Here is a 26,360-nt window from a genome sequence, read left to right as displayed (position 1 = left end):
GTACGAATAACTCAATTTTTTATAGATCAATAATAGATGTAGATATTTTAGCAAATAATAATAATATATGTGGATATATCCGTATGCGATATCTATTTTTTTTTCTTTGGTTATTTAGATGAATATAGAATGAATTCTGATGTCTGTTTTATTGAACAAAGGATGAATTATGATGTTGCTACGATTTTATGGGTATGTCATTTTTTGTTGTTGTTTAATGAAGGCATGGGTATTTCATGGGTATTCGTCCTATTTGATATATATATATATATATATATATATCAAGTATATATAAATAGGAAATGATGAGTCTGATGAAAACTGACCACTCATTGATGTTTTTTTTTCATCTAAGTTTTATTAGTAACATATGTCAAAATACGATTAAGATACACACAACCGGCAAAATCTCGTTTTCTGGTGGTAAAGTCTAAATGTGGATAGCCTAAAGAGTAAAGACAAAACACTAAAATTATTATTGAAAAAATTATAATGCAAATACATCCAAAGATGCTTGAGAATTTTCGTCTTTTTGTTCTCGTTTGGGATGAATAAACTTTAGAAATGAAAAACCGACTACAACAATACCCCACAAAACAAACATCTACTGTTAATCTCCTTTTTCATTCATACGAGGATACTTTTAGAGATAGACATACTCACATAGACATAGTTGACAAAATAGCAAAATCTCATATACGTATTCTTCGATTTTTAAGAAGTTCGAACCCGGGGGTGGGAACTCACCCACTTTCCATGTGGCACAATTTCGTAGGTATTCATATCAGGTTTAAAATAATTAACTCCAATTTTTTTCTCGTATATAAAATTTCTATAATTACTAAACTAATCTTGTATGATCTTCTACATGAAGTTGATATGCATTTGCAGTATTTATTTGATAGTTCTATGATTCTTATTACTACGAGATCAATGCATCTGCTTTCAGTTTTTTTTCTTCATATCTTTTGGAAAATCTGACGGGTTCTACGTACGTGATTACATCAATACAGTCCTTCCAAACTGAAGAAGGAACATTGACGACCTTATTGCACCAAAAATATAAGCTAAGTACTAAACTCTAGAGACATGGTTGCTATCTAATTTGTAATTGTCAGAAATCAAGTCCTTTAGAAATATGCAAGGTTAGTATGCGAAAAAGTGCTGACAAATAAATTATCGAATATGAAAAAGAAAAAAAAATTATCGACTATGAACTACGTAAAATTTAAGTTTTTTTTATAAATTATGTTTGGTATCACAAATGAATGAAACCTTTTAAATGTTTTGTCCGATATCAAGGTTTTTTTAAGGGAATAAGATATGAGGAAATAGGGTTTCTGACTTAAATTAATTCATATAGTCTCCGTTTCAATCGTTCGACCAAAAAAAAGTAAATAAAGATATATGCATTGAACCAGCATCCAAAAAGTTAGAAGAAATATTTAAAATAGTAATTTTTTAAGAAATGGTAAAAGTTAGGGTAAGTGCATGTAATATGTCTATATACATATTAAACAAAACGAAAGTCAATATCGAGCTCCGTGTCAGTTTTCTGCATATATACATGCATGATGATGCATCTATAGCCTGGTTCCCATAATAATAGAAATATTACCACAACTATAGTTAATGAAAGTGTTATGACGCCTAACGTCCCAACTGCAACAATTTACAGAGATACGATGAAAAAGTGGCACTAGAGAAGGAATGTATTACCTTTTAATATTACTAACTAGTCAGTTTCAAACAATAAGTTCTATTTCCAACATGAACGACATTAAATCAGTTATCACATGCATTAGAACCTAAAATACTGAGTCGTTAACAAAAAGCACTGGGTCAACTTCATATATAGTTTCATAAAATAGAGAATTTATGCATCATTTTGATAGATTACACTTACTATTAATATTTAGCAATCGTGAAGTGAGAGATGTAGTTGAAAAATCTATGGATTTCACATATATATGATGATTCATTTACTGTATCCAAAAATTATTGAAAAAATTTAGACATCACTGTAAGACTTCCCAGAGATACTTGGAAGAAAAACAACGATGGGCGTCATGCCGTCATTATCTATGGGAATATCTCATACATAGACTCTAAACTCTCACATCTTCATACAAAATAATGTACATATTAAGGGTAACTTAAAATCTTGTCTCCACCAATTGAAAAAAGTCTCTAAAATAAATCTATCATTCATCTCAATCTAAGGAAAATTTGTAGCAGCAGAAAGTCCCATATATCAAAATAACCAATATAAATCATGTACATGTTTATTTTTATTGCTTTAATTGTTTGACAAATATCGAATTTGAGATCCAAATCAATGAAAGTTTTATTTATTCCTTATTTTGTAGGTTAAATGGTTGCTAAGCAATTACATGAATCGATTTCTTCCAAGCTCAAGAAAGAGTAATCGTTAGTCTTCTCTAGGATATACAACACATGCGTATTCTTCCTTATTTTTGGAGATTAGATAGTTGCTCTTTGCTAAGATTCCATGAATTAATTTCTGCCTAATTAAAGAAAATGTCGTTCGTCTACTTTGGGATATATATGCATTAATTTGCTCTCGATACATTTCTTAGTTTGGAGATTACTTGGTTGTTAAACAGTTACATGAATCGATTTCTTCCAAATACAAAAAAAAAGGAATCATTGGTTCTTTTTTTGGAATATATATATATATATAGATTATATGTTCATGTTCTTTCCATTACTTCCTTATTTTTGGAGATTAGATAGCTGCTAAGCGAGATAACACGAATTAGTTCCTTCTATATTCAAGAAAGAGCTACTGGTTAATCTTTTTGAGATATATGCATGTGTTTTCCATATCTTCCTTAAATCCCAAGATGAGATGGTGTCTAAGCAATTTCCTGTAGTCAATTCTTCCAGACTCGAGTCAAATTCGTTAAATTTCTTTTAAATATCGGAGTCCTGATGTTGCTTTGTCCATATACACAAATTTTGTTTTCTTTTAATGATATCAATATATACTGATTTGAAATAACATCACAAACTTCTTCTAACAAGGGTTCTAAACAATAAAAAAAAATACAATAAGCTATAAATAAAACGTATACTGTTGGATTTTATTATTTATATTGGATTGATATTATTAAATAATTAATTAACTTATTTGTTTATAGATCTATTCAGTAACAATCCTCACAAATTCGGTAAAAGACTACTGACATTTTTTGTCGTAATCTGACTACTGACATTAGCATAGTGATAAAATGGAAGGAAAAATTATAAAACAAAGAGATATAGCTAAAATCACACGTTAAAATAAAAGCATAGCGGTAACAAAGACACTGTGAAGTTTATATATATAGGAAAACTCTTTATATAGCCGCGTAAAGAACGCAGTTCAAAGAAGAAAAGCGGGCAAAATATAATTTAGTAAAGTTTTTTTTGGCTCTCTCTGCCTACTAACATCAAAGGTAACAAACATTATTCATTTTTATACATTTTTACATGAAAAAAAATAACAGAAAATAGACCCATAAGGCCATAATTTCTATTCTTTCTCACTATTGATATATCTAGCTGATGCATCGAATCAGCATCCAGAAGAAAAAAACTATATATATATATATATACTAGATCAATACGAGGTCTGTGTCAGCTTTATGCTTACATAGTTACATGCATCTGTCCATAGATTCTAATAAATATTTTGTTTTTTATTGTAAACACAGTAAGTCAGTGAAGTATTAACGGCTACGTCCCAACTGCAACAATTTACAAATAGATAAAAATAAAAAAACAAAGGGAGCATGCATCAGAGAATAAATTACGGCGTCCGTTATTAAATCAGTCCACTGAATTTAATTCTTAATTTTCCCTCCATGTTACTATAAATCACAACGATACTCCTTCACAACCTTACACCAAAACCATCATAACACTCTTTGCGCAAACTTCAATTTTTCAAGAGTTCTGTTTTTTTTTTTCTCGACTTGTAGTAGACACTATATATATATATATATAATAATAATAATAATAATAGAATGTCAATGTCATCGTCGGAGGAGGAGAATCACCGGAAATCAGTGGAGGACAAGGCTGAGATGGGGAGGAGAAAAAGGGCAATTTGGGAAAGAAAGTGGAAGAGACTAGACATTGTGAAAGCTTCTGCTTCTCTCTTTGTGCATTTCCTCTGTCTTTTAGCTCCTTTCAATTTTACTTGGCCAGCTTTACGGGTGGCACTCATTGTATATACGGTGGGTGGGCTCGGTATCACCGTCTCTTACCACCGTAACTTGGCTCACCGGAGCTTTAAAGTCCCTAAATGGCTCGAGTATTTATTTGCTTATTGCGGCCTTCTTGCCATTCAGGTTCGCTCTCTTTATTTTATTTTTTTCTCAGCTTTTTAGTTTACTATATATACATTTTCCTTTTATCAACAACATGCGTTAACACTAGTATAAAATATTAGGTTACAAATGTCTTTTAGTTTAAAACCCAAACTGCAAAATTTAGAATACTCAACTACCAACTCAGATATGACTTAAGCCATTGTCGATTATCGTACCCTTAAATTTATCAGAATATCTTTAGTATTATTTATGCATGCTTTCTTAACTACTTTATCTGCCATATAGTTATATGAATTCTTGAATCACCCACATATCCTTAAGATTTTTAAGACAAGCTTATGGAGTCTTATAATTTCTATATATTTATTTAATTCTATAAGAAACAGTGAACATTTATTTATAATTGTTATTCTAACAGGGAGATCCGATTGATTGGGTGAGCACACATCGATACCATCACCAGTTTACAGATTCGGATAGGGACCCACATAGTCCTAATGAAGGTTTTTGGTTCAGCCATCTCCTATGGCTATTTGATACAGGTTATCTTGTAGAAAAGGTAGTTAATTAAGCAAAGTTGTGATTACTAGATTATCTTACTTTAATCACAATTAAACTTGTTGACCAAAAAAATAACAACTAAACTTTAACATAAATATGTTAATGGCACAGTGTGGGAGAAGGACAAATGTGGAGGATTTAAAGAGGCAATGGTACTATAAGTTCCTTCAAAGAACGGTCCTTTACCACATTCTAGCATTTGGTTTCCTCCTCTATTACTTTGGTGGTTTGTCTTTTCTTACTTGGGGAATGGTAATATTTACGCTCTTTTATTTGCCCTTTATTTTTTAAAATTTACTTTCCAATCGATTATATCGTGAAAATAACTATATATACCCATTGCGTTTGTCTATTAATATAGTATACAGTTAATATCAACAGTAAATGATGACGAGAATTCAATAATTGTGATATTCGTGGATGTATAGGGTATTGGGGTAGCAATGGAGCATCATGTGACTTGCCTCATCAACTCTCTTTGCCATATTTGGGGAAGCCGAACTTGGAAGACCAATGACACCTCTCGTAACGTTTGGTACGTATTACAAATCTTTGATCAATCATGCATAATGCACATAGAAATGTCATTTGGTATATACGTGATTGTCGATGTCTTCAATCGTTTATTCCGTATTAATAAAAGAGATTGAAATTTCTATTCTCTCTAAAGTTAATATATATATATATATATATATATTTGAATTATATTATTATTATTATTATTATAATTTGATGCTTGAGTTGGTGAAATGAGAGACGCGTAAACCAATTACCTCTATTTTAAAAAGTCGATGAGGATATTAAATATTTTGCATATTCTCCACGGAAAATGCTCAATGAAAACTATTGGACTTTATTAAGCTGGAAAAAACAATCTCATTGTCATCGGATACCGATGAATACAAATTCGTCTGAAATGCAAACTCCATAAGACCAACTCTAAAGGCATTTAGTTCACCATGTAGATCTTTTGATTCTGTGGTCCAATTATATTTGTAACACAAGCAGTCGAAGACAAAGGTCCTACATAAATATGAAAGGTTATCCTGAGTTTAAGTTCCATGCGAATAGGTTCACTTTCAGAGTCATCCAAACTTGTTTTGGTCCCTATTTCGTTTATAGATGTACGGGACGAAAAGCCCTTTTTGAAAAATAAATAATAAATGTGGCGAGTGGCATGTGTGATATGTGTGTGTTCGTACTATATATTTATATGCGTTTTTCATGTATCAAATGCATGCATGTGATTTTTTTTTTTTTTTTTTAATTTCCCTGTATATGAGTTTTAAACCGCATCAATTAACTGGCGATTATAAGGATATATAAATTAATTTTGAAGAAACTAACCTAAGCCAAGTGGTTTGAAATGGTAAATAGGTGGCTGTCGGTATTCTCATTTGGAGAGAGCTGGCACAACAATCACCACGCGTTCGAGTCGTCGGCGAGACAAGGCTTGGAATGGTGGCAAGTCGACATCTCTTGGTACATCGTCCGCTTTCTCGAGATCATCGGTTTGGCTACTGACGTGAAGCTGCCTTCAGAGAGTCAACGACGTCGTATGGCATTGGTTCGTTGAAGATGGAGGTTATTCGACGTCTCGTCTTTATTAAGTATTGGTTTAATGTCTACGTACGTTTAAAGTTTTTGGGTGAACATAACACTTGTAATATTGTGCTATGCGGTGTTGTGTCGTACGTCTTGTCTTGTCGTGTCGTGTGTGGTGTTAGAAACATGTTGCTTGATTAAGATACGTACGTTTGTTTTAATTCTTATGAACGAAATTCTAGTATGCGTAATTAAGTTAATCACAGTCCAATTTTTTTTTTTTGTGTGTGTCATCATGACACGCACATTTCCGAGTTCGAAAGTCACACCATGACAGAATATCAAATGTAAGTAACAAGAAACAAGCGGTTTGATTAGAAGCGGCGGAGAAAATTGGTTGCAACCTTTCTGAAGAACAATAGGCCGCAATTTTCTCTTCCTCTCTCTCTCTCTCTCTTTTTAACATCTTTTGAGAGAGAGATTGTAAAGAGAAAAAATGAAAAAAACAACTATATGATGGAGAGAAAAGCTTTTGTTTAGTGAATTACACAAGGTTCCGTAAAAAAAAAAAAATTGAAAATCAATGGTCTAAGAACCAAACCTAAAATGCAGTACTTTATCAATCCTTCGATTTCAACAGACTCCAAAGTCCAAACTAATCGGAAACGTTAGAGCTCGAACCAAAATTAAATAGTGATTACCTCTAGCCAAAAACTAGAGGGTATGAATATAAAGAAATTTTCATTGTCTTGACTAAAACTGATGAAAACCAATAATAAATACTATTTGCCAAAATTAACAATTTAGAAGATGCGACGACAAAAAATAATTTAGAAATTATATATCAAACGTACTGATTTATGATGAAGTAGGATGCTCTGTGAATACTTTTAAATTCATTTTAATATATGTGATCATAAAATACAACAAAAATATACTAACATACAAGCATCTAAACTTTTATAATTGTTATATTAGTATATATAGCTTTTCTTGTTAAGTAAGAGTGTATAAACAAATATAATTCCATTAACATTTGCAATGTTTTAATTGACATACATTTTATTTATTTATATAACCCTATATTTTCACAATTTAATATAGTATCACAAAATATTATAGAGGAAAATATTTAAACAATGGCCGCATCACGCAGATTGAAATTTTTTCCAAATTTCAAAACCGTAAATGTTAAGAGATAGCAAATGGGTGTTTTTTTTTTATGACGTAAAAGCATTCATAAAAACTATTCATTGAAATGTCCAGGTTTGTACATGTGCCCATTCTGCTTAACTCTTAATTCTCGGACTAACCAATCTATCGGGATCGCTACGCAAAACATTAATGAATATTAAAAAAAAAGGTTGGCCAATCAAATGGCTTTGTTCTTTTCCTAATCAAATCATCATTCACAGAAAAGGCAAATGCGAGATAAAGTGTACAAGTTTATTATCTCGTTGTTAAGTAGTGATGACTACTCAAATCCACCGTTACGATCCTTAATATCCACAACATATAAGCCTGAATGCACCAACATCTACCCCTATATATATAATCATATAACTCGTACTAGTCATATCTCAAAACACAAACCCATTAGTCCTCGATGGGTGACACCAACAAAGAGGATGGCTCAGGCTCTAGCCAAAAAATGGTACGTAAAGAAAAAAGAGCCTATATTTTTAGAAAATGGACACGGGTCGATCTAGCGAGAGCTTCAGCTGTTGGGGCTGTGCATTTCTTGTGTATCTTGGCTCCTTTTACCTATAAATGGGAAGCTCTACTGTTCGGTGTGATTCTTGCCTTTGTGACTAACCTCAGCATTACATTCTCGTACCATAGAAACTTGACTCACCGGAGCTTTAAACTACCTAAATGGCTTGAATATCCATTCGCTTATTCTGCTCTTTTTGCGCTTCAGGTAAATAACGTTTTAACCAAAACTAGAAATCAAACTATATATAACCAATATGTATTCTCAGTTATAGTTGAAATGTCATTTTCATTTCTCTTGCAGGGTCATCCAATAGACTGGGTGAGCACACATAGGTTCCATCACCAGTTCACAGATTCGGACCGTGACCCACATAGCCCTATGGAAGGATTCTGGTTCAGTCATGTCTTGTGGATATTTGACACCAGTTACCTCCGAGAAAAGGTAACACAACATTTAAAATCTCTTCAAGCCCAGCGTATGTGAATCGATCTTAATTTCTATGATCACTTCTAGTGGAAGAATTTGTAATTAAAACGGAGAAACTCTGTACGATGTTGCAATAACTAATGCCAAAAATGTAACAGTGTGGAGGACGTAACAACGTGATGGACTTGAAGCAACAATGGTTCTATAGGTTTCTTCGAAACACAACTGGTCTCCACATCTTAACATTTTGGAGCCTCGTCTATTTCTGGGGTGGTCTACCTTACCTAACTTGCGGCGTGGTAACATCTCTATTTAATCTTTGTTCAATTCATTGTTGTTACTCTGACATAATAATCATCTCGTACATGTTTCTTGCAACACAGGGTGTTGGAGGAGCAATCGGTTACCACGGGACTTGGCTTATAAACTCGGCATGCCATATTTGGGGTTCGCAAGCATGGAACACCAAGGACACCTCTCGTAACGTTTGGTATTTTACCCACACTTTAGTCTCTATAGACGTATCCTAGACATGTAGATATAAACCTATAAAAGTTCAAGAAATAAAATTGAAAAATAATAAAGACCCATAGACCTAAACCGAAACTGAGATTTGAGTTACTGGTAATTGTGGAATGGTGCAGGTGGCTAGGGCTATTCACGATGGGAGAGAGCTGGCATAACAACCACCATGCCTTTGAGGCCTCGGCTAGGCACGGTCTAGAGTGGTATCAAGTAGACATAACTTGGTACCTTATTCGGTTCTTCCAGGCTCTCGGTCTAGCCACCGATGTCAAATTGCCTACCGAAGCTCAGAAACGCAAGATGGCTTTCCCTCGTTAATCTCATCTCTCTACTTCTATCTTACTAAGTTTTCAACCTGTTTTTTTTTTTTTTTCGTTATAAAGTTATATGTACTGATCACTCACTCTCTTGTTATTTATGTAATAAAGTTAAGAATAATCTGTTCTCATGAACTTGCAAACTAGACGATCAAAACACCATTATTTTTCAAGTACATCGCACGCTGTATGAACAATGAAAACCGATATTACAGCACTATCTAGAAGGAGTAACGAACCTTGCGCCAGATGAGCTTAGAAGATGTAGTCTGGTAACTTGAGAGGGAACTCTGCGACTTCGACTTCGAATTGACTCCCTTTTGGATCTTTCAAACTAGATAACATAAAAAGAATCAAAGTTCAAGATTCCACTCCAATTTCTAGGTTTAATCATAAACTACAAACATCATCGTCCATGACCATGAAACATACCTTCCAGGGACAAAGGTGAAACATCCCTCAATGGCTCCAGTAGTTGTTGGAAAATTGGAACAACTCTCATACACAAATTCTTCTTCCCCGGCTTGTAAGAGCGGGTACTACAGATATAAACAAACCGCATTAGGAAGATGCTCATATCCATTGTTGGTCCAACATCTATTAGCACGAGGATCAACACTCGGAGAAAGTAAGGAGTTGCTAAAGTGTAAAACTATACCTCTCCTATCACAGCTTCTCCATTAACAGTATCTATTACCGCACCATCAGCTCGGATGATCCAGTGTCTCCAATACAGTTGGCAAGAGCTATGGTGTGTCCCACTCAAGATGCATCCTTCTGGCAAGAGAGACATGCGTATGGAATATGCATACCAGTATGCCGGTGGCTGATCCCGAAGGTTAGATATTTCAGGGATAAACACAGACGAAGCACGTACCTGCATTATTAAGGCTATTCAATCTACTGTACAATCCACAAAAACCTGAAACATCAGTAACCAGATAAATCCATTTGCTTACCTGCACACCATTAGTTACAGCAACAGAACACAAGGGAGGAGTCTCTGGGAACAAACAGATGCTTTTCATGTTATCTTGTTGACGGACTTTTATAGTGCCGGTTTGTAACCGCCGACCATGTTCTTCCAACCAAAGCAGCATGGCATCCTGTTGGTGATCGTCGTTGGTATCATGAACAGATCTGACCAAAGAATCGGGTACACAAGGAAGCATTTGACGGGTCGATGTGCCAGTATAAAGCTGCCCGTTTGTGCAGTCTAGGAAAAAGAATTTGAGGCTTGACACGGCGGATACAGCAACAACGATAAGGTTCAATCTGCTAGAGATACCGAGGAGCTTCATTGTTTCCTTTGTCTCCCATATCACTTCCTTAAGAGGTGGCAAGTAGACATTAACATGATGAGTATAGAAAGAGTAGCCACCTATAAGCCCAAGTGAGCCATTGGAGGAAGAAGATTCTTGGCCATCGACGAAACGGTAGAGAAGCCTCGTGGGAAGAGGAAGTTTCACTTTGAGAGCAGTCTCCACTTGTTCAAGATCATCCTCTGTGGCACCTTTTCTAAGTGTAGCCTTTGCTTCAGGGAAGTTTAAGCTCAACCATTGTTTCAAGTTGTCCCAACAACGTCTGACTCGTTTAACGAGATTCCAAGGATACATTCTAAAAGACTCCCTCCACAACTGATATGCTGTCTGAAAAGATCAAGACAGGCTAATCTCTAATGAAAAGAACCACCAACGAGGATAAATATAGAACAACAAGTGTATAGCAATCAAGACCTAAGTTTTACAGTTCAAACACTCAAAGCCTAAAACTTTGTGGAAGAAGAAAATCCATCAAATAGAAAAGGACTCGTAATTGGATCAAATTTCAGAAAAAAAAAAAAGAAGAAGAAGAAATTGACCTTGAAGGAAGGAGCAGGATCTCCATGTGGATCGAGAGGAGTAGAGATATTAAGATCAATAGAACAGAAGATCGACCAAAGGGATTCCTCGGAGGCGGAAACTTGAAGGCGTTTGCTGACACAAGCCACTCTCGCAGTGTTTTCAGGACCGATTTTGGATAATATGATGTGGAGAACCAAATCTCCAGCATCCTCTAGCCCCATGGCTTTCTTGCTTTCTCTCTCTCTCTTTCACAGTTGCTTGCTTTTGTCGGCTCTGTTTCAATCAGAAGAAAGGGGCGTATCGCATCTTCTGGATAAACATCACTTACCCTAAAACATCAATTCTTGAAATTTTTAATTTACAAGGGATTAATTGGATTTAACTAATACTTTAGGGTCTCAACTAAATTTAAAGCAAATTTCGAGGTTACACCGAAGAAACTTCTTCTAATATTGTTTTAGCGTAAGCTTTGAAATTGTCCTCTGCTCTTCTTATAAAACACAGAGCTTCTGCCTCGTCTGGAGTCTTTAGACACGCGAACAGATGCTTGTCTCTCGAGTTTCTATAATCAGGGACAAATGGCTTCTCTTGGATTTCGATCGAACCCAAAAATGGATTCGATCGAAAGAAGCACTAGCGAAATCCAGACGATGCGATTTTATATAGGCGTTAGTGACACTAGATCCGAGAACAACTTCCTCTTTGAATCCATGGATTATGACATAAGCGTGAACTTGTTGAGTATGGTGTAGTGATTTTGTTTGGCTCAGGATAGATAAAAGAGCTCTGCTTCTGTTCGCCGGAAGCATCGGTGGTAAAGATCGCCGCCGCGAGAAAAGTCAAATATATGTTACCAGCGCCACACAAAGTCATCACCTTTAATTAACAAAAGCAAAGCAAACTGAAAAATTAATAATTTAATTATAACCCTTCAAACCCAAGAAAAAAACTAATATATATGTAATAAACCTACCGACACAAAAAAAAAAAACCCGATTTGAACACTTTAATCTGTGAATTTTGTCTTTAAACAATTTTAACAAAAAAAACGTGCTTTATGTTCTTTTGTTTTGACGCTATGTGTTGTTGAGTTAAGAATTTCCTTGAAATTTCAGGGTTGGACTGTGTTAATTAATATCTTTGGTCTATCGACATTACATACTGGTTTAACATGCTGTGTATGTATGTAATTTACATACGTGCGTATGTACCTACCAATGCATGTCTTCTTCGTTTAAGAGTTTGAGATTTAAGACTGAATCAAACTTGTCAGTTGAATTTTTTCTATTTTAATATAATTTTCGTTTTATGAGACATTTGAAAGTTCCAACTTCTTTTGCTTAGTGGTTTCGGTTTTTAGGTGATATCATGTCATCCTGACCTCCAAATTCGAATGTGAATTCGTCATGAAGCGTTTGAATATTTGAAAAAAAAAAACAATTGAGAATCATAGTTGAATTATATACAAGTTTTTTTTTTTTTTTTTAACCACAATTCTTCGATTTTACTGGTTGCTTGTCTAACCAACATTTACCCGACTCTGTCACAAGTACCAAATTTCATCTCCAAAATTAAATATTAGTCAAAGATCAATAAGTACAAATAAACAACTTTTCAAGTAGACTTTTCATCTGAAGCTGGACCAGGATCTAATTAATTAACCTTTACCGGGCTTATCCCTTCTTTTTTTTTGCAGATTTACTTGTGCTATACATTGCGGTCCAAGACAAGAACCGTGTCTTGTCTTAACTTGTTTGATCAATTCCTATTCTTTTGGCTTCAAATGTTGAAAACTAAGTCTTTCCTAGTAAAAGTCAAGCCACAAGAATATCTTAGTAAGACCAAAAGCCCCAAAGTCACACAAAGATACCAATTTAACAATCAACGTACCAACACCATAATTGAAAACCTTATATATATATAGGTCATTATCAAACTAAATGTGATACAAACCAAACAAAGAGTAGAAGCCATACAACAACTTTTACGTGCCAAACAAATTAATTATTATTTTTACTTTCAATATACAAAAAAGAGAGGGAGAGAGAAACGATGATGAAAAGACAATTGATACTTGGAGTGGTTTTGCTCGGATTCTTGGTAATTTTCTTGGACACCACACAAGTCGAAGCGACTAGGCCGTTTCGAGCCGACGGTGAGATCCGATTTGTGTTTCAATTACTGCAAAGGGGTCCGGTGCCACCGTCAGGTCCAAACGGTTGTACCAACATTCCAGGAGGTTCAGGCACGTGCCATGGCTGAGCCGTCATTTGAGTCTGATTATACCTCCTGGTTATTTCATTTTTATTTTTATTTTTATTTTTTAAAAGGTTAGTGTAATAAACACAATATAGTTTTGTGTATTGATTCTATTTTGATGCAGTTCTAGCAATTATGAAAGCAAATGTATGTATTCATTAACATTGTAAAAGCTCCCAAAGCTAGTTGATGAGATTAGTTATTCTTTTATTTTGTTTATGAACTTTTAACATGTAACTTTTTGGTTTTATCATTTTATCTTTTTTAAGCATTTCTGTCTGATCAGTTTTACGTAATGTAAGTCCAGATCATAATGTCGGTTAACATGATATGATCCGATATGATACCAGCAGTTAAGAAAGAAGCTTACTTATTTCTGAAAGAGTCGGTAGATCAATAATTACAAGATTGCATGAATAATATTTTGATCAAGAATGGTACTTTCCTCATGCGTAGGACAAGATATTCCTACAAAAATGGTCTACTTCAAAATGTGAAATTTACATTTTGACTTGCGAGGAGGTTAACTGTTAGCTCTGTTATGAGTTATTTTAGTAATAGGTTTATTTGTTCTAAGAAAAATCACGTGTTATTGAATTTATTTTAAAATGGTTATCAAATTTTGTTATTTGTTATATAATTTTCGAATCCCACTGAAACAACTAAAAAAAAAAGGGAAACTTACATAACAACAATCATAACATGTCTATTCGTATTTTTCGTACTCTTATGATATCTTTCCGATCCCTAAAGGAAAATGACTGACTGACTTTTTTTATACGTCGATCTGCAACGTTAGTTAACCAGGTGTAAGAAATTGACCCTTTAATCTTTTATATAAATTAATTTTTTAAAATAAAACTCTTATTAATACAGTTTAATACATAAATAATTTGCGAAAGGTCCACAGCTCTCTCCTATTTTAGCATGAACAGTCTTATTTACAATGCAGTTTCTTAATCTCTGAAAATTTGGCCCTAGAAAAAAATATTTAATTCCTCGACCCTGAAAGACGTGAAAACAAAAGATGGCGATACACAGGGGCATGATTGTCATTTCAGATATTATTAAACCCTAGCATACTTTGGCTTCAGCACTATCCATCTGTTATCTTCCGTAGCCTTTGTCTCACCGCAACCCTACTCACACTTATCAGCTGATCGCTTAGCTGAGGTAACCGTTTCGTACGCATCTATGATCGGTTTTAATTATCGGTTGCTTATTGTTCCAGTTATATCAGATTTTACTGTTCTTTACACGTATCTCTTGGGCTTGATAGGATCGTTTATAATGCTGATAGAATTGATTCCGTGGCGTAGAGCTTCTTGATTGAGTTAATCAACATTTTCCATTGCAATTCATATGATTTGCTAATTCTCGTTTTGTCTCTTGAATCGATTTGTCTTTTGAATCGATAATTCTGCGGCAGCTGACGAAATCCGGTGTTATCTTAAAGTCCGGATATTTTCTGATTGAGATATCTAGATTTGTCGAAAAACGTAGCAGATCTTAACAGTTGTTGTTTTGTTGTGTCATAGCTTCTTCAATTTATACTTTTTATTTGTTGAACTTTGAAAAACGTTTCGATTGCTACTGTTCATTCGAGTTTACTCCCTGCCTCAATTCATTGCATCTTCTCAATCGTGTGTATATCAGCTTTGATTTTAGGAATTAATTCTTCGCTAGAGTGGAATTTTCCATAAGTTTACATTCTTAGAAAAGCAAATCCATGTTCCTCATATATTCTCTTCTGTTTCAGGAAAAATCCGACAATGCCTACCGTGAGTGTTGGCAGAGACCGTTTGTTCGCTGCCCTTGGAAAAGACTACAGTAAGTACTAAAGAAACTTTTCCTTCTTCATTTCACAAAGTCTTCCTTCTTGTTTGTTTGGTTCGATAAGTTATGTTCTGATTTCGTGTCTTATTCTTTGAATTGTGTAGCACGGGAAGAGTTTGAGGATCTGTGTTTCTCCTTTGGTATTGAGCTTGATGATGTGGTAAGTTCCTCTTTCTTTTGTTGCCTTTTTTTCGTGAATGTTTCGTGGCTTTTCTGGTTACGTTTTTTTTTTCCCTGATTAGTTTTGCATCGTGCAATGTCTAGACAACTGAGAAAGCAATAATCAGGAAAGAAAATCATATTGAATTAGAAGCTGATGATGACGAAGAAGTCATCTACAAGATTGAAACTCCTGCCAACAGGTGAAACCATCTGCATTTGATGATAGTTGTTAGAGAAGAGGAACTGAATTATTTTTTTGCATCTTAATCAATGCAGGTACGATTTGCTCTGCCTTGAAGGGCTTGCTCAAGCTCTTCGCATTTTCATCAAGAAACAGGAGACACCAACGTATAGGCTTGCTGACATTGGCAAAGACAAGATACTTAAAATGAATGTAAAATCAGAGGTGTGTATACCTTGCCTGTCGCAACAAGTAACAACCTTTTTTTTGGTTTTCTTTTCCTTCATGATTGAAGTTTCGTCTTTTGCAGACATCTCAGATTCGCCCATTTGTTGTATGTGCTGTTTTAAGAGGCGTAACCTTTGATGAGGCTCGTTACAACAGCTTTATAGATCTTCAGGATAAGCTACACCAAAATATTTGCCGGTAAATGACATTGCCAGTTTCACATACGATTGATTATTAGCTGCAAATATCGCTCTGTGGTTTGCATTGACATTTATTCCAACATTTGGCTTCTATGCTCTGCAAACGCTGAAGTATTCATCTTTCTTCGCTACATATTTCAGGCGAAGATCCCTGGTTGCTATTGGAACTCATGACTTAGATACATTACAGGGCCCATTCACATATGAGGTGAGTGGTATACTCTTTTCTACTTGTAGTATTGTCTTCTCCTCCTCCCTACTGTTCTTGTTTGGTGTCATTCCTTTAACGGAAATGATAATCATAATTGTATACAGTTTTTTTCTGTATATTACGGGGTTTATTGATACTGTGGTCCTTGCTTCTTATTTCCAGGCTTTGTCGCCGATGGATATCAATTTTGTACCTTTGAAACAAGTAAGTTACCTTTCTCTCCTGATGCCTGCTGATATAGATTTATGGTTTTATTCTTTGTTTTATTTCTCGTTGTTTATAGCATTTGCATCTTAACGCTGATACAGATATATGATCTTGTTTCTCATGTCTCAGTTTCTCGTTTCTTATAATAACAATGTATTAAAGATGGATTTATATTTGTTACCCTGGCTGATACCAATATCTTGGTGCAGACTAAGAGCTTCAGGTCTGACGAGCTGATTCAATTCTACAAGGTAAATCATGAATGAAATCTTTTTTTTTTAAACCAGAAAATTTATTACTTTCTGGTTCATATGAGCCTGAATATTTACTCTCCTGCAACATTTCTGAGATTTTTCTTCATAAAAATGGATCCTTTTTGATGGCTGTTTTCTTTTATTTCTATTAATTTTTTTTACTTTCTTGTAGTCTGATTTGAAGTTGGAAAAATATCTACACTTAATTGAGAGCTCACCCGTCTTCCCTGTTTTGTACGACAGTAAAAGGTATTTAGTGGTTCTTCGCAGTAAAATAACTTATGTTGACTGTTGATTGTTGACTGTAGATTGTTGCAGAACGGTGCTCTCATTGCCACCTATTATCAATGGTGCACATTCAGCAATTAGCCTGCAGACAAAGAATGTCTTCATTGAATGTACAGCAACTGATTTGACCAAGGCCAAGATTGTCTTGAATACAATGGTAATGCGGTTAACAAAACAACATTTACTGTGCCTACCTGATTAGTGATTCAACGATCATTCGTTTGGTTTTCCAGGTGACAACTTTTTCGGAATATTGCGAGAGGAAATTTGAGATTGAGCCTGTTGAAGTTACATACGACAATGGAGAGTCACTTATCTATCCGGATTTAGCTGTCTACGATATGGAAGTTCCTCTCTCTTCTATCAATGACATAATTGGAGTGTCTTTGGAGTTGGAAGAGGTAATGTAGGCAATCACTGCCATCAAATTGTTTGATACTTAATGATTAATGAACCATTCTCCTTTTTATTGTTTAATTGTTGATCTGGAGGTTGCAGTTGAACTAAATCTTGGCATTTTATACTGTGTGTTAAGAGTCTTTCCTCTAATCTGCTGTGTGTTCTTTCTTTATTGAGACCCCCATGATACTTATACTTTTGTTCTGTGGACTGGCTTTTGTAACCACCAGGTTACAAGTCTGCTAAACCGAATGCAGTTGCACGCCGAGTGTTCAAAATGTAGCAACAGCCAATGTCTCGTAAAAGTACATGTACCCCCAACCAGAAGCGACGTGCTCCACCCCTGTGATATTATTGAGGTAATTTTTTCATAACCAAGACATTTATACGTTCATTGCATTATGAATGATTCTGCGTACGTTAGTTAATTAATTGATCGGGCTACCTTTCGCCAGGATGTTGCCATTGCCTATGGTTACAATAACATTCCGGCAAAAGAGCCTACTTGGATAAAACCACTGTCTTCAACAGAGCTCAGAGATCTTCTCAGAACAGAGGTTTGCTTCTTTTGTCTCCCACCCGTCTACGTTTTTCATGTGAAATACGATTAGCATTTGTATCTCACAGAGGTTAATAATATCTTTGGCACTCTCAGATTGCGATGTGTGGTTACACTGAGGTTTTAACGTTTGCACTATGCTCACACAAGGAACACTTTGCAATGCTAAATAGAAAAGATGACCATTCAACTGTTATTGTAGGAAATCCTCGGTCCGCTGATTCTGAGGTGTTTTTCAAACCCTTTTGAGTGCTTTTTTCATCAACATCTTTTGCATGCATACCGGTTACTGCTTTGCCATTTGCTGAAAGAAATTTTCGTTTATTAGGTAATTAGATCGAGTCTCATGCCTGGATTGTTGAAGACAATTGCTTCTAACAAAGCTTACCCTAAACCTATCAAGGTAAGCGATTTGATTTACTCCAAGAGACTTCAAATCTAGCTACGGGTAATTGATCATTTTTTTTTTGGTTTTAAGATATTTGAATTAGATGATGTGACCTTACGGGATGAAACAAAAGACGTGGGTTCATCCAATCGCCGACATCTGGCTGCACTATACTGTGGTGTTAGTTCTGAATTTGAGGTATATGATTTGATTTCCTTTCTTTTCCCAACTCAGCTGCTTGGCTATGCATGGTGCTTAAAATCTTATCTTGAGAAACTTCTCGTCATTGTTCAGCTAATACATGGCCTCGTCGATCGCATCATGGAAGTAATGGCAGTCCCATTTAAGCCAACCGGTGGCAATGACGGTTACCATCTAGAGACCAGTGATGTAAGCTCATTTCATTACGAGTTGTAATCTATGTTTTGATTACCAAACCCTGTCGCTCTAAACTAATTTGCTCTAATCTGCCGAAGGAACCCGAGTTTTTACCGGAGAGACGATTTAGCATCATTTGCAAAGGGAAACATGCTGGTAAATTTGGAATCGTGCATCCTAAGGTACACTTTCTTCATCTTGTTTCGATAAAAAAAAAAAGGAAAAAAACCAACCTAATCGGTTTGGTTTGTGATTTGACCGTTCCGGTTTTCTATTGCTTCAGGTAATGAAAAACTTTGGCGTCACTGATCCAATGTCTTTCGTGGAGATTGACATCGAAGCTCTTCTTTAAGATTGTCTTTCTGTCAGTGCTCATTGTTGTTTTAACATTGTTGTTCTTTTTCTGGTTTTTTATTAAACTGATATAAAGAGAATGAAATTGAAGAAGATTAAAAAAATCTTATTTTCCTTGATTAGAAGAAGAAACATATACTAATTTGTTTCATGTCAATACTATTTGTATTAAATATTAACTGATTATTATGTTATATGTTTTAGTTATCTTTTTAATATACCTACAAGCAGTGGAAAAAGTTTTAAAAATTTTACATGAGTTGAAATTATAAAATAAATTAAAATAATATTAACTAATATCAATTGTGAAATTGTGGAAATAATTGGTGGAGTTTCGTCATCGTTACGAGACCCACCGATGAAGAGTTTCTCCAACGACAGCATAGTGATTAGCGCGGGAACCTAATCGACGACGAGACTGGATGCATTCTTTGCACTGCTCGCAACGTTCACGGTGCCCACGGATCTATACATTTAAAATTGCATTTCATCCCAACACTTCTCTCTTTGATTAGGAACGTTTCTGTGTTGAAACTTACTTTTTTTTCGGATCATAACTCTGCTTGTAAATGTTATTTGAACATAAATGAAATAGACAGCTTTTTGAAGCACATATGCCTTAGAGGGTCTAGTTTTATTTTATGGCTTGGGATTAATCGCGTTATAGAAATGTATTTTCTCTCTGTTTCCACTGCCTTTGTCTCTCTTCATTGTCCATACTTTAACAATCTGCAATAGTGGTTTCATCTACAAACTTCAACACTGTCCATAAAACCTTTTACTAAGGTATAAAATGGATTTTCAGAGAGTTGTTTAAGTATTTCTGAATTAGGTTATCAGTTTGAACATAGAGTACCCTTCTTTTTTCAGATTGTTTTTGTTCAGTGATGAAACCAGAGTATGTGTCTTAGCATCAATACTGTCAAATATATATAAGGTACTAATGATGTGGTTTTGGGTTTGTAAATGCAGTTGATCTAATGAAGGCTGGAGCAACAGTTATTCTGAGGAATGCAAAAATCGACATGTTCAAGGACACGATGAGAATGGCTGTAGACAAATCGGGACTCATTCAAGTCATGGATCGGATCCTGTATCTCGCGGTTACTCGAGAAGACTATGAAATGTAACTCAAAAGCCAATTCGGCAGATCGGATTCCGTTTAATGAGATCGAGATCCACCTGCGACAATGAGCGAAATGAAATGCGGATTGAGTATACATTTGGCAATGGAAACAATGGAATGTTTATCTAGAGATATGTTAAGAAGAAAAAGAACTTGTGAGTTACCTTGTGACCAAACAAATCTCGGATGTTGTCGATACCGTATAATATCATTGTCGGTCTGGTGTATTAACAAACAAATCAAAGAAATAAAATCGGTAATGAACATGACATGTGTTGTAAGGGGATGCAAAAAAACTATACCTTTCAAGAGAAAGACCCCAAGCTATGACTTGGACATCCTCAGGGAGACCCATTGGTCGAAGCATTTCGGGTCTGAACATTCCGGAGTTTCCTATCTCAACCCACACCCCTAAACCTTCATGGTAGCTGAAAGCCAAGACCAAACAAAGGTTTTACCTTCTTGTCTCTCTGTTTGATGCAAATTTACAGGATTATATAGTTTTCATCACTTACCTCATGATCTCCATGCTTGGTTCTGTGTAAGGGTTGTAAGCTGGCTTGAAGCGCAACTTTGAAATCCCTGAAAAATATGATTAAATGCATGAGTTTTAGTTTCCCTCTTGAACCAAAATTAAGAGTCAAACGGCAAAATTAAGAGTCAAACGGCAAAATTAAGGAAACTTTTACCTAAGCGTGAGTAGAAGACTTTTAATACACCAATCAGGTCTCCCAACGTAAGACCCCGGTCACATATTAAACCTGATAAAAACATGAGATATCATTTAACCGACTGAATATGCGAATTCAAAATTTTGACAGCACACGGTGCTAGCTTTGAAATAATTCCCAACTGATACACAATGCCAATCAGTACTATACCTTCAATTTGATGGAACTCTGCCAGATGGGTTCGATCAACAGCCTCATTTCTGAACACACGGTCAATCGAAAAGTACTTCTTGGGGGCAAAAGGTTTCTACAGACAGATAGCAGAAATCTAGTTATACTACTGAAATTTGGAAACAACTTTCTACAACCTGTAAGTTGCTAGCAAGTAAAGAGAACCACTTGGAATATGACACAGTTATGGATTGCGAATTGAAACGCCAAGCTAAAGTCTAGTTAGACCTTTGCTATTTCATAAAGCATCCTAGAAGAGACAGCTGTAGTGTGGGTACGGAGAACATTCTTGTTTGCTTCTTCTCTCTTCCAATCATAATTATACCTTCAATGCAAAACGCCATGTCGAAGTGATTACGAACTAGTTACAACTAATACGAGGCAGTAAGCAGAGATACAAGTCATTTACCCTCTTGATCCATATCCACCAGACTCATGAACACGCTTCACCCTCTCAACATAATCTTCTGGAAGTGTCCTTGTAGTAGAAGGAGCTACATTCAAAGATTTACACCTTAAAAGTTAGATAGTCGTTGGGATGTCATCAAACAACCGAGAAAAAGCTGTCCGAAAACAAAATCAGTGACCAAGTACACAAGCTTTGAACCTTTTAGAAAGAAGGTGTCGTGAGAATCACGAGCAGGGTGCTGCTGAGGCTGGAATAATGCATCAAAATTCCAGAAGCTACATTGTATAGGAAACAGGTTCAGATCAGCCGACAAATAGCAAGAACAAGTGTTTAATAAGATCTCCTTAAGCCTTATATACCTGCTCTCCACATAATTATTTGTTGGCATCTCCTCAAACCTGTTATCACAGAAGGCTCAGCATTAATATTGACCAGCAACAGTAAAAATAAAGAAATTACAATATATGCCAGGAGTCTGTCTCACCCCATCTGAACAAATATGTCTTTAAACTGCTTCCGCACCTGGGACACGAGGGAGGGAAAAAAAAAAGCTTAAGCGGTTTGTTAGAGAATAAGGTTACCCAAATCCTACAGATATACACTTGAGCTATACGAAACGCCGAGCTTACACAAGAGGGATACAACGATTTGTTTTTGTGTCAGGGTACCTTGAGAAGGGGTTGAAGATGACCAGACTCAGGAGGCACTCCTTTAGCATTGATGTTATACTCCTTAAACTCTAACTCTTCCCAGCTGCAGTAAAGTACCAATCTTATTGCATATTTTCTACGAATACAGTTGCAAAGAAGCGAAGGAATAGAACAAACATTTCTACGTTTCCTCGAGTCAAAGTGGTGGACAAGTTCTTTCTCTTGGGAGCATAACGAGGACCTTTCTTTATGGAACTATACCCTTTCCAGTTCCTGAGAAGTAGAAAGGATGTAAGAGCTTGATAAAAAAAGTGTCACAAAAGAAAAGTGGTAAGCAATTACCGTGACTCTGTGAGGTTTTTTTTTCTCTCATTGATAAACTTGATACCGTCTTCGTGAAGTTCCTGTAAGGGTAGAAAGGGAAACTTAAACTAATCTTAGTTATGAAGGCAATACATACAGCATAGAACTCTCTACTTATATGACGAGGCACAAACCTTTCCTTCTTGTATCTTTAAAAGCAGCTCTTTCAGTTTATCTTCTACATGTTGAACCTACAGCAAAAGGGCTCAGAGCTATTGATGCAGAATAAATAAAGCGAAAGCGACGGCGTGTGACACAGGCTTAATTGATTCAAAACACCCTACCAAACATCCAAACAAGGAGATAAAGGGAATAACGAACTAAACGCAGATAGACAAGTAATACATTTCAGAACAGTCTTAAATTACCTTCCTCGAGACTTGGTTTGCTTGCACTTCCACCCACTTGTTTTTTTTAGCGTATCCAATGGCAAAATTCTGGAACGAATCACCTAGCTTCTCCTGTAAAGCAAAAAGTTATTTTAATAGCATGACTAGCAAATCACACCATATATACAAGAACATCATATATCCATTGTAATCACCTTGAGGTCAACCAGTGAAATGCTACCTTCTTCTGGCACAGCTAAGAAAAGTTGTACCTCTGGTGATCCTTGAGTAGCATATCGCTTCCCTTCATCAGTCAAAACACACGTCTCCCATACAAGGTCCTGTAGATAGAAAAACTTAGTGGTGTGAAACTAATGTGTAAACCCAGATTCGAATGTGATTCTTCAGTGGCATTCGAGAAAAATTTCCACCGAATACTAAAACTTGTTAAGCTAACGCACAAGACCTCTAATGGAAACCCTATCAATATTTTTCTCCTCCTCGGATACAAGAATTAAGATTACAAAGCACGAGTACCTGAGCCTCGATGTAACGAAAACCAAGGAGGCTTTGGATGACACTGACGACTTGATTGTGGTCAAAGTTGTGCTCGGCAGAAAATTGACGCGAATCCGGGATCTCTTCATTGTACTGCAGAAACCCAAGGAGGACACTGACGACTTGATCGTCGTCAACAGAATTTTGAAGCGAATCCGGCATCTGTTCACTCTTCATCGCTTGCTCCGTCGGCGCAGCGTCAGGGGAATTGGCCGCTATATAGTTGGAATACAAGGGTTTGTGTTAAGCCAAAGACTCTAGACGAATGAGAAGGTTTCTCTAAAGCTAAATATTTTTATGAGTGTCACATAGGATTAAAAAATATAATGTTATCTGTCCATATCAATATTCATGCTGTGATTATTTTTATTGGATGAAAGCGAGCTACCTTTTTATTGGATGAAAGCGAGCTATCTTATTATTTATGCTGTGATTATTTTTATAGTAATATAAAAAATATTTTGGTCCATGATTTTGTGTTAAAATACGTATATGTCAGTACACCAATTGAACTACCGATGTTGAGTTCGACTATTAATTCTTACTTATAGTTCTATTTTTGCAATGCTCGTAACGAAAGAAGAAGAGTGATGATTCCGAAGTGATAATGCAGGGAGAGTACATGTTTGGACACTAATAAAAGGGACAAGACAAATCATTGTTATACTTTTCCCACCGTTCCCACCAATTATAGTAAAACAGAGAAGCTTTGGCCTTGTATACATTATATACGTAAATGTTGTATAACTAACTAAATCTCCAATCATAGAGGCGGCGGCAACGAAACTTCGGCCAATTTAACTTCTTGAATCTTGATCTTGTAATACGAAAAAATAAAATATATCATCAGTCAATTTCGTAAACCGAATACTATTATGTGGCAGTCAATCTTTATACCCCGACAGGACTGCCCTCGAAATTGGTTTTTGATCAGAATATTCCTCGTTTCTGTAAATCTCTTGTAGTTTATGATTATACTTCAGCTCTTGAAATAAAAACATTGTTCTAATTAATCATATCTGTAATGATCAAAATGACAGCATATCTTGATGATTATTCTACTATATATTCATTAAATTTTTTAATAAGCTGTTCTAACATATTTTATGCCACACTGTGAAAAATAATTTTTGGAGAAATAATCAACTAATATACATACGGTAAGAATTGCATGTTAAGACGTTGAAAAAAACACTGATTATTGTTGGCATTTTTCTCGCATGTTTGACCCATTTAGCCGCATATTTCTAATCATTATTGTCAGTAAAACAAATGTTAAAATTCACGCTTTTCACATGTTGTGATGGTAGCATCTCTTTTCACTACGCATGTGCTACATAAACGATTATACTATTTAAATATAAAATGTAACGGCCGTTTACTGTTAGTAGTTAGTACTCTTTACTGCTAGTCGTGTTCCTTTTCATAATCAGGAAGTTTGGACACATTAAACGTTAATTTTCGTAATTTTGCAATGCGCTATTTTTTTAGTTTCTCTCAGACCTTTTATATTTGTTTTTTTTATGTATTTAACTTTCAATGCATATGTAAATGTATCCTAAAACCAGATAAATCCTGGTTATGGACCTAATAATGGTAGTGACTGCCGCTAAAAAAAACTGCACTTTCTCAAATGTTTTAAGATTTTCTTGTCATTTAGAAAAAAGAGGTTGGAATTGTACGTAGGGACAGTTGATAATGTTGTATGGTTCTGTCCAATAGGTTAAATAATGTCGTTCAATTCGGTGTCGAAGGACACTTAAAAATCCGAGTGAACAGTTTTTTTCTCTTTTAGATTAGTTTACTTTTAAAATTAGTTCGAGCTAATTAATTTTGATTCTTGGACTTTAATTTAATGGTAATCCAAATTATCCAAAGTCATTTATATATATATATATATATATATATATATATATATATAACTCCTCAGTTCTGAAATACATGTTTCATTGACCAGTGTCGAGACCTATTTATATAACCCGTAGTAAATCTTGTATAAAAATTTGAAACAACAAATTTTTATAAAAAATATTATTCTTTTTACGTTTCTTCTTCTCTTGCATGTTCATTGTTTTAATGAGATTATTTTAATTTTAAAAAAGATTATCTTGCTTAGTTATACTAAACACCTAATTGGTATTATTATTTTTCTATATTTCCTAATTTTGAAATCATAACTGTTAGTTAACCAGTTAATTTTTTATGTTAGACCAAATATCTATCTAAGTGGCTGAAAACTTTTGGATGCACCTTCAGACTCATCCCAAATTCTTTTTTCTTAAAACCATTCCTTAAATTATATTGGAATAGTTATATTTCGCTATTTCTCTATGTATATATAAAAATACCCTATTTTATTTAGTTTTTTTTTTGTCGTTGTACCCTATTTTATTTAGTTAACGCATACTTTCCACTAATAGTCTATAAAGGGGGCAAAAAAACAAGCTTTCAATTTTTCTTGTGTGTGACGACTAAATCATGCCCAAATTAATAGACACGTGCTGGAATTGAAGATGCATGCACTTTCTTCCTTTCCAAATGACGGATAAAAGCCCAGCATGGAAACTAGTTTATATATTTTGTGTAAATATCAATTTATTTTTCTGTCAAATTTTGACTTGAGACTTTTTAACTTCAAAGAAATTCAAAAACGTCAATTTTAAAACTTTAATTACTATACTTTATCCAGACTGGAAAATGGTTAAATGGATAACTCAAACTAAGATCCCAATATTTTAGTTTTCAATCACAATACCTTTTCTATTTTACACTGCTCGTTTTCTTCAAATATATGTTAAAAAAAAAAAAACAAAACATTTGAATTAGTGTAGATTATTGGAACAT

At 35.0% G+C, this 26,360-nt stretch overlaps 6 protein-coding genes across 7 annotated transcripts; 4 read left to right on the top strand and 2 right to left on the bottom strand.

Moving 5' to 3' along the window:
- The first annotated feature begins 3,970 nt into the window (after window positions 1-3,970).
- On the top strand, window positions 3,971-6,683 carry LOC18994262 (delta-9 acyl-lipid desaturase 1). The gene is made up of 5 exons (XM_006417896.2): window positions 3,971-4,358; window positions 4,759-4,899; window positions 5,013-5,153; window positions 5,330-5,436; window positions 6,279-6,683. The coding sequence occupies exons 1-5, from the start codon at window positions 4,032-4,034 to the stop codon at window positions 6,475-6,477; spliced, it is 915 nt and encodes a 304-aa protein (XP_006417959.1). The 5' UTR covers window positions 3,971-4,031; the 3' UTR covers window positions 6,478-6,683.
- Window positions 6,684-8,028: 1,345 nt separating this feature from the next.
- Window positions 8,029-9,508, top strand: LOC18994261 (delta-9 desaturase-like 1 protein). The gene is made up of 5 exons (XM_024152490.1): window positions 8,029-8,367; window positions 8,464-8,604; window positions 8,748-8,888; window positions 8,973-9,079; window positions 9,234-9,508. The coding sequence occupies exons 1-5, from the start codon at window positions 8,053-8,055 to the stop codon at window positions 9,430-9,432; spliced, it is 903 nt and encodes a 300-aa protein (XP_024008258.1). The 5' UTR covers window positions 8,029-8,052; the 3' UTR covers window positions 9,433-9,508.
- Window positions 9,508-12,120, bottom strand: LOC18994260 (F-box protein SKIP16). Its single transcript, XM_006417894.2, has 5 exons — window positions 11,293-12,120; window positions 10,391-11,080; window positions 10,090-10,308; window positions 9,864-9,970; window positions 9,508-9,765 (listed from the first exon to the last, which is right to left on the bottom strand). The coding sequence occupies exons 1-5, from the start codon at window positions 11,494-11,496 to the stop codon at window positions 9,687-9,689; spliced, it is 1,299 nt and encodes a 432-aa protein (XP_006417957.1). The 5' UTR covers window positions 11,497-12,120; the 3' UTR covers window positions 9,508-9,686.
- Window positions 12,121-13,290: 1,170 nt separating this feature from the next.
- On the top strand, window positions 13,291-13,714 carry LOC18994259. Its single transcript, XM_006417893.2, has one exon. It carries the CDS (start codon window positions 13,328-13,330, stop codon window positions 13,535-13,537), a length of 210 nt encoding a protein of 69 aa, XP_006417956.1. The 5' UTR covers window positions 13,291-13,327; the 3' UTR covers window positions 13,538-13,714.
- Window positions 13,715-14,640: 926 nt separating this feature from the next.
- On the top strand, window positions 14,641-19,390 carry LOC18994258 (phenylalanine--tRNA ligase beta subunit, cytoplasmic). 2 transcript variants are annotated; one of them, XM_006417892.2, is made up of 20 exons: window positions 14,641-14,707; window positions 15,294-15,364; window positions 15,475-15,530; window positions 15,635-15,732; window positions 15,809-15,938; window positions 16,024-16,139; window positions 16,283-16,349; window positions 16,515-16,556; window positions 16,769-16,810; window positions 16,986-17,062; window positions 17,132-17,258; window positions 17,335-17,502; window positions 17,731-17,859; window positions 17,956-18,057; window positions 18,156-18,287; window positions 18,388-18,462; window positions 18,538-18,645; window positions 18,742-18,837; window positions 18,924-19,007; window positions 19,109-19,390. In XM_006417892.2, the coding sequence occupies exons 2-20, from the start codon at window positions 15,307-15,309 to the stop codon at window positions 19,175-19,177; spliced, it is 1,776 nt and encodes a 591-aa protein (XP_006417955.1). In that variant the 5' UTR covers window positions 14,641-14,707; window positions 15,294-15,306; the 3' UTR covers window positions 19,178-19,390. The 2 variants fall into 2 exon arrangements, with proteins under 2 accessions (XP_006417955.1, XP_024008694.1); XM_024152926.1 differs by lacking the exon at window positions 14,641-14,707 and having other exon boundaries at window positions 15,613-15,732.
- Window positions 19,391-20,037: 647 nt separating this feature from the next.
- Window positions 20,038-23,758, bottom strand: LOC18994257 (phenylalanine--tRNA ligase alpha subunit, cytoplasmic). The gene is made up of 18 exons (XM_006417890.2): window positions 23,496-23,758; window positions 23,174-23,299; window positions 22,998-23,090; window positions 22,764-22,820; window positions 22,609-22,670; window positions 22,444-22,539; window positions 22,285-22,369; window positions 22,101-22,138; window positions 21,976-22,014; window positions 21,815-21,891; window positions 21,617-21,701; window positions 21,436-21,532; window positions 21,187-21,283; window positions 20,995-21,066; window positions 20,821-20,887; window positions 20,608-20,733; window positions 20,470-20,524; window positions 20,038-20,361 (listed from the first exon to the last, which is right to left on the bottom strand). The coding sequence occupies exons 1-18, from the start codon at window positions 23,691-23,693 to the stop codon at window positions 20,311-20,313; spliced, it is 1,521 nt and encodes a 506-aa protein (XP_006417953.1). The 5' UTR covers window positions 23,694-23,758; the 3' UTR covers window positions 20,038-20,310.
- Window positions 23,759-26,360: the final 2,602 nt, after the last annotated feature.

The sequence above is a fragment of the Eutrema salsugineum genome, unplaced genomic scaffold, assembly GCF_000478725.1.
Source record: "Eutrema salsugineum unplaced genomic scaffold, Eutsalg1_0 scaffold_5, whole genome shotgun sequence".
Lineage (NCBI taxonomy): Eukaryota > Viridiplantae > Streptophyta > Magnoliopsida > Brassicales > Brassicaceae > Eutrema > Eutrema salsugineum.
This window is presented reverse-complemented; position numbering and strand designations above follow the sequence as displayed.